The sequence below is a fragment of the Carlito syrichta genome, unplaced genomic scaffold, assembly GCF_000164805.1.
Source record: "Carlito syrichta isolate Samal-C Ts95f unplaced genomic scaffold, Tarsius_syrichta-2.0.1 Scaffold311911, whole genome shotgun sequence".
Classification (NCBI taxonomy): Eukaryota; Metazoa; Chordata; class Mammalia; order Primates; family Tarsiidae; genus Carlito; species Carlito syrichta.
Genome location: NW_007256007.1, coordinates 121,502 through 129,357, shown reverse-complemented (window position 1 = coordinate 129,357; position 7,856 = coordinate 121,502). Strand labels below are relative to the sequence as shown.

The window sequence follows — 7,856 nt, the reverse complement described above, 5'->3', positions numbered from 1 at the left end:
CAACAGAGTGAGACTCCAACTCAAAAAAATTAAATAAATAAATAAATAAATAAATAAAAAGTTTGTTTGAATCAGGTTGCACATAAGTACCACATAATGCAATTGGTTCGTATGTCTTTTATTTTATTATTTTTGAGTCGAGGTCTCTGTCACCCAGGCTGGAATTCAGTGGCACGATCATGGCTCACCGAAGCTTTGACCTCCTAGATTCAGTCGATCCTTCTGCCTCAGCCTCCTAAGTAGCTGGGATGACAAGTGCATGCCACCAAACCTAGCTAATTAAATTTGTTTTTTGTTAGAGACAAGGTCTCTATGTTGGCTAGGGTGGTCTCTAACTCCTAGGCTCAAGCAGTCCTCCTGCCTTGGCCTCCTAAAGTGTTGGGATTATAGGTCACTTCACTCAGCTAAATCTCTCTCTCTCTCTTTCTTTTATTTTTATTTATATTTTTTTGAGTAGGAGTCTCACTCTGTTGCCCAGGCTGCAGTGCAGTGGCATGCTCACAGCCACTGCAGCCTCCATCTGCTGGTCTCAGGTGATCCTTCCACCTCAGCCTTCCAAGTAACTGGAACTACAGGCGCACACTACCACGCCCGGCTAATTTTTTGATTTATCATAGAGATGAAGTCTCACCAAGTTACCCAAGATGGTCTCAAACCCCTGAGCTCAGGCAATCCTCTCGCCTCGGCCTCCTAAAGTGCTGAGATTACAGGCTTGAGCCACTGTGCCTGACTGGAGTTTGTTATATTTCTGTTCTACTTTCAAAATCTCTTCACTGATTAGTTCATTAAGTCTGTTTCATCTTGTCCTTCATCAATACATTCAATGCCTTCTTGCTGTTCTTTTTCTCCTTTCTTTGGTAAGTCTAGGAAGACCCATGTCTCCTCCTCCCCAGGGAAGAAGGCAGTTTTGGTTTTTCTTTGGGGGCAAGAGTGGTAGACTGGCATTTGGGGGCTATGCTGATTCTTAGACTTTCCTTGCTTGTCAGGAGGAAGATCAGAAACCTCATTCATTTTCATAGCTGAATAATATTCCATTGTATGAATAGACCACATTTTGTGTATCTGTTCATCAGTTGGTAGTTATCTTTGTTTTCAAACCCCTGTTTCTCAGCTGGGTGAAGTGGCTCACACCTATAATCCCAGCAATCTGGGAGGCCGAGATGAGATAATTACCTGAGCCCCGGGGTTCGAGACCAGCCTAGGCAACTTGGTGAGACCTCGTCTCTACAATAAATCAAAAAATTAGCAAGGTGTTGTGGCACGCACCTGTAGTTCTAGTTACTTGGAAGGCTAAGGTGGAATGATTGCCCGAGCCCAGCAGGTTGAGGCTGCAGTGACCGTGAGCATGCCACTGTGCTCTAGCCTAGGTGACAGAGTGAGACTCTAACTCAAAACAAAAATAAAAACAAAAAAACAGTTGCTCACATGAGTTTCTTTTTCTCTAGAATGAGGATGAGCTTTGGGTTGACTTTTAGGTCAGCAAAAGGCCATTGGACTGTGAACCTCAGCCGGCAGTGCTCACGTGGATCCATTGGGTTATTTGTGCCTCCAAGTCCTCCTTTGGACCCTGAGAAGGTCAAAGAGTTACAACGTTTCATCACCCTTTCCAAGAGACTCCTTGTGATGACTGGGGCAGGAATCTCCACTGAGTCAGGGATCCCAGATTACAGGTCAGAAAATGTGGGACTTTATGCCCGCACTGACCGGAGGCCCATCCAGCATGGTGATTTTGTGCGAAGTGCTCCAATCCGCCAGAGGTACTGGGCAAGGAACTTTGTGGGCTGGCCTCGGTTCTCCTCCCACCTGCCTAACCCCGCACACTGGGCTTTGAGCAACTGGGAGAAACTCGGAAAGCTCTACTGGCTGGTGACTCAAAATGTGGACGCTTTGCATACCAAGGCGGGGAGTCGGCGCCTGACAGAGCTCCATGGATGCATGCACAGGTGCAGGAAGGTCTAAACGGTTTGAATGCAAAAACGTGTGCTGTTTCCTGAGAGCGGGGACCTTGGCTGCTGTCTTAGTTAGACCTTAAGAAAGGATTTAGGAGCACATTGTTTATTTTTGAGTAGATTCAGTGAAGGAGTGGGGACATAAAACAGGGACGGAAGGACCAAGAAAGGGTGTGTTAATGAGTGGGTTACTGCATTGGGTAATTGGGGTTCAGTTCCATGAGGGACTCTCCAATTGTCTAGAACATACTTCAGAATTGTCTCACTGAAAGTCAAGGAACCTGGGCATGGTGGCTCACACCTGTAATCCCAGCACTTTGGAAGGCAGAGATGAGAGAGTCGCCTGATTCCAGGGGTTCAAGACCAGCCTGGGCAACTTGGCAAGACGCGGTAATACATAAAAAAATTAGCTGGGTGTGGTGGTGCTTGCCTGTGGTTCCAGCTACTTGGAAGACTGAGGTAGAAGGATCGCCTGAGCCCAGTAGGTTGAGGCTGAGGTAGCAGTGAGGGTGACACTACTCCAGCCTGGGTGACAGAGTGAGACTCCAACTAAAAAAAAAAATAAAAGTTGAGGATGCTGGGGGATTTATCCACCATCTCCATCCCTCATTGGTTCAGTCACTCTTAGGGAATTAACTCCCTAACACTTTACTTCTGCTCCTCCTGAGAAGGCTTCCACAGCTGAAGAGCCTAAACCTAAGCTTTCTCGACCTAAGCAATACAGACATAGGAAACTGATTATAAAAGTGTGTACACATGACCTCCAAGGTTTACTGAGGGGAATATGAGCAGAACACTAATTGCTGGGTCTCTGGTGCCTAAACACATGGAACACAGTATCTCCTGGCATGTAGTCAGAACTCAAGAAATAATGAAGAAATACATTCATGGACAGGATATCATGCCTGGCAATAATTGTAGCCCATTGGAGACCATTTCTTTATCTTTTTTTTTTTTTGAGTCAGGGTCTTACTCTGTTGCCCAGGCTGAATTGCAGTGGCACAATAATGGTTCACTGCAGCTTTCACCTTCTGGGCTCAGACGATTCTTTTGCCTCAGCCTCCCAAGTAGTTGGGACTGGAGGCACACACCACCACATCCGACTAATTTTTTGATGTTTTTGTAGATATGAGGTTTTGCTATGTTGCCTACACTGGTCTCGAACTCCTGGGCTCAAGCAGTCCTCCTGACTTAGCCTCTCAAGGTGCTGGGATTATAGGCATGAGCCACTGCGCCAAGCCCTATTTCTTTGTCTTTAGGTCCTAGGGAGATCCTCTTCTGAGGACTGAAATCAGTCTGCCAATCATAAAATATTTACTGGGACCTGGCACAGTGGCTCACGCCTGTTATCTCAGCACTTTGGGAGGCTGAGGCGAGAGGATTCATGACCAGCCTGGGCAACTTGGCGAGACTCCGTCTCTACAATAAAGCAAAAAATTAGCCGGGTGTGGTGGTGCATGCCTGAAGTTCCAGCTTCTTGGAAGGGTCAGGCGGAAGGATCACTTGAGCCCAGCAACTCAGTGCTCTGGTGGCCGTGAGCATGCCACTGTACTCCAGCCTGGGTGACAGAGTGAGATTCCAACTAAAAAAAAAAAAATTACTGGGTGTCTAGAATGTATGAGTGTACACTGGTTTACTACTTTGTGGTGTAGAGTGGTCAAAACCAGAGTATAAAGCATGGTCTATTTTATATTTGAGAACTTTGTAATGTTGGGAGGACACAAAAATAACATGTTTACTTAGAACAACTCAACACATGATTGTTAAATTGTGTGGTCCTAGATATATTCACAGTGCACATTCCAAGAAACAGATTTAGTAAAGATTGGAGTAATCTAGAAAGCTTTTATTGGTACAGTGAGATTTGAGACTGGCTCAAGTTTGGCTACTCAAGGGGAAAGAGGGCTTTCTAAATGAAAGGAATTTGTAGAACCCAAAGGAGTCTGGCACGGCCTCTGTGGAGGTTTGAACTGGGGACTAGTATGAAACCAGATTGTCTTGGAAGGCTAGACCCAAATCATGGCTGCATTTGAAAATCAGGCAGTGCAGTTTGGTCCGTTGTGAAACACCCGAGGTGACTATTAGTGGTTTCTAAGCAAGAAATAAAATGATAAAAATAGCAGTTGAGGAAGGATAGACAAGATTAGAAAGAGTAGGTCAGGGAGGTCGGCCTGAAGGACCCAGACTAAGGTATTAAGGAAATTAGAGAGTTAATAATGACTATGGGTTCATTAAAAATTTTTCTTCTTGATGAAAATTTGAAGCTGGGCTCGGTGGCTCAGCCTATAATCTCGCGCTTCGGGAGGCTGTGAGTGGACTGCCTGAGCCTGCGGGTTCAAGACCCGCCTGGGCAACTTGGCAGACCTCAAAAATTAGCCGGGCGTGGTAGCGCGCACCTGTAGTTCCAGCGACTTGGAAGGCTGAGGCGGAAGGATCGCCGGAGCCCAGCAGGTCGAAGCTGCGGTGGCCGGGAGCGGCCAGTACAGTCCAGTCTGGGCGACAGAGTGAGACTCCAACTCAAAAAAAAAAAAAAAAGAAAGAAAATTTGAAAAATTCTTAAAAGTAAAGAGAATAGTATAGTGAATTCCCATAAACTGTCACCCAGATTCAAATATTTCATCAGTTTCTTTTCATGTCTACTTTATCCTTTTTCTTCCTATCACTTTTTCAGTTTTTATTTTGTTATTTATCTTTTTTTGTTGCTCAGGCTGGTCTTGAATTCCTTGGCCTCAAGGGATCCTCCTGCCTCAGCCTCCCAAATCCCTGTGCTGAGATTACAGGTGTGAGCCACCTGCTTGACCTCTCTATTTCTTCTTAAACATTTTAAAACAACCCCCAAATTTCTTGACATTTTAGAGAGTGCCTTTTAAAGGAAGAAAATCAGTATAATCTGATAGCTGACTAGTATTAAAAGGAAAATGAGGAACAATTTTTTCCCAAGTAACTGGAGGGATGATGATTATATAGAAGTTGGGCTGGGCATGGTAGCTCAAGCCTGTAATCCCAGCACTTTGGGAGGCCAAGGTGAGAGGATAGCCTGAGTCCAGGGGTTTGAGACCAGCCTGGGCAACTTGGTGAGACCTTGTCTCTACAATAAATTAAAAAATTAGCGTGTTCCTGTAGTTCCAACTACTTGGTGTGTTCCTGTAGTTCCAACTACTTGGAAGGCTGAGGCAAAATGATTGCCCGAGCCCAGCAGGTCAGGCTGCAGTGGCTGTGAGTGCCACTGCATTCCAGCCTGGGTGACTGAGTGAGATGCTAAGTCAAAAAAAAGAAGAAGAAGAAGAAGTTTAGGTGGGGTGGCTGAAGATAGAGGCTGGATTGGGTAGAGCCATCAGGAAGACTTGGAGACTGGACTAGAGCTTGGGAGAGAAAGCAGGAGTAGAGTCATAGGGGAGGAAAGCATTACATGGAAGCATTGAAGCAGTGAAAACAGGCATTCCCACTGGGCGTGGTGGCTCAAGCCTGTAATCCCAGTACTTTGGGAGGCTGAGGTGAGGGGATTTCCTGAGCCCACAGGTTTGAGAACAGCATGGGCAACTTGGCGAGATCTCATTTCTACAATAAAAAAAAAAATTAGCTGGGCGTGGTAGTACGTGCCTGTGGTTCTGGCTATTTAGAAGACCGAGGCAGAGGGATCGCCTGAGCCCAGCAAGTGGACACTGGGGTGGCCATGAGTGTGCCACTGCACTCCAGCCTGGGCAACGGAGTGAGTTTCCAACAACAACAAAAAAGAAAACAGGCATTCCCCATGGTAGGGAACATAGAAAGAAAACAAGGTGGAGGATTGAGGAGAATACAGCAGAGGAACCAACTAATTAACCTTTTATTCTTTCCTTCAACAGTTATTTAGTGAGCACCCACCCTGTGCAGGCACTATACTAGGTGGTAGTTATAGAGCAGTGGTCAAAAGACACAAGGTGGTCAGGAGTGACAGCTCATGCCTGTAATCCCAGTGCTTTGGGAGGCAAGGCAGGAGGACGCTTGAGGCCAGGAGTTTGAGAACAGCCTGGAAAACTGCAGGACCCCTTCTCTAAAAAAAATAAAAATAAAAAAATTAGCTGGGTGTGGTGATACATGCCTGTAGTCCCAGCTATTCGGGAGGCTGAGGTAGGAGAATCACTTGAGCTCAGGAGGTTGAGACTATGGTGAGCTGGGATTGCGCCATTGCACTCCAGCCTGGGCAAGAGAGTGAGACCCTGTCTCAAGGAAGGAAAAAAAAAAAAAGAAGAAGAAGCCAGGCTCGGTGGCTCAGCCTGTAATCCCGCGCCTTTGGGAGGCTGAGGTGAGTGGATTGCCTGAGCCCGCGGGTTCAAGACCCGCCTGGGCAGCAAGACCTCATCTCTACAATAAATCAAGAAATCAGTTGGGCATGGTAGCGCGTGCCTGTAATTCTGGCTACTTGGAAGGCTGAGGCGGAAGGATCATTGGAGCCCAGCAGGCGAGGCTGCGATGGCCGGGAGCGGCCACTGCACTCCAGTCTGGGCGACCGAGTGAGACTCCAACTCAAAAAAAAAAAAAAAAAAAGAAAGCGGGGCTGGGGTGATAAAAGTGAGCTAGCAGAAGGTTAAGGAGGAAATGTGTAGTAAGGAAATAGATATACATTATAGTTCTAGAAGGTTGGCAGTGGAAAGAAGGTAAGACACTGGTGGTAGCTAAAAAGGTCATGAGAAAGTCTGATTAAAATAGGGGGAAACTGTGTGTTAGGAAGAGAAAGCAGTGATGGAGGGGCTGAAAACGGTTGGGGATGAGAGGTCTTTGGCAGCTTTGTGCCGCTCAAGAGCATACTGTTCAGTCAGCCTCTTCCTTGGTTTCAGGGTCCTCTGCTTGGACTGTGGGGAACAGACTCCCCGGGAGATGCTGCAGGAGCGCTTCCAAGTTCTAAACCCCACCTGGAGTGCCGAGGCCCAGGGCCTGGCTCCCGATGGCGATGTCTTTCTCTCAGCGGAGCAGGTGCAGAGCTTTCAGGTGCCATCCTGCACTCGATGCGGAGGCCCTCTGAAACCAGATGTCGTTTTCTTTGGGGACACAGTGAACTCTAACAAGGTTGATTTTGTGCACAAGCGTGTAAAAGAAGCCGACTCCCTCTTGGTGGTGGGATCATCCTTGCAGGTATCTGCTTTAGGCAGAGTGGTAACTGCCCCTTTTGCGGGGTGGGGCGACCTGGAGAGGCCCCCTATTTGTTTTAGTTTTTCCTGGATCTAGAGAGCTCTCACGTGCGTCTTTTCCCCATGCAGGTGTACTCTGGTTACAGGTTTATCCTCACTGCCCGGGAGAAGAAGCTACCCATTGCAATACTGAACATTGGGCCCACCCGGTCAGATGACCTGGCATGTCTGAAACTGAATTCTCGTTGTGGAGAGTTGCTGCCTTTAATAGACCCACACTGAGCCAGGGTCGGTGGCTCAGCCTGTAATCCCACGCCTTGGGAGGCTGAGGTGAGTGGATTGCCTGAGCCCACGGGTTCGAGACCTGCCTGGGCAACTTGGCAAGACCTCATCTCTACAATAAATCAAAAAAATTAGCCGGGTGTGGTAGCACACACCTGTAGTTCCAGCAACTTGGAAGGCTGAGGCGGAAGGATCGCCGGAGCCCCAGCAGGTCGAGGCTGCGGTGGACGGGAGCGGCCACTGCACTCCAGTCTGGGTGACAGAGTGATACTCCAACTCAAAAATAAATAAATAAATAGACCCGCCGGGCCCGGTGGCTCAGCCTGTAATCTCGCACCTTTGGGAGGCTGAGGTGAGTGAATTGCCTGAGCCCGCGGGTTCGAGATCCGCCTAGGCAGCAAGACCTCATCTCTACAATAAATTAAAAATCAGCTGGGCATGGTAGTGCATGCCTGTAATTCCGGCTACTTGGAAGGCTGAGGCAGAAGGATCGCCGGAGCCCAGCAGGTTGAGGCTG

At 47.6% G+C, this 7,856-nt stretch overlaps 1 protein-coding gene across 1 annotated transcript in view; it reads left to right on the top strand.

Moving 5' to 3' along the window:
• The first annotated feature begins 1,446 nt into the window (after window positions 1-1,446).
• SIRT4 (sirtuin 4) overlaps window positions 1,447-7,856 on the top strand; it is a 9,563-nt gene continuing 3,153 nt past the window's right edge. Inside the window, exons 1-3 of the mRNA XM_008069296.2 lie at window positions 1,447-1,943; window positions 6,767-7,061; window positions 7,187-7,387. Of these exons, the coding sequence (XP_008067487.1) occupies window positions 1,447-1,943; window positions 6,767-7,061; window positions 7,187-7,339 (945 nt within the window). The 3' untranslated portion in view covers window positions 7,340-7,387. The remainder of the gene's footprint in view (window positions 1,944-6,766; window positions 7,062-7,186; window positions 7,388-7,856) is intronic.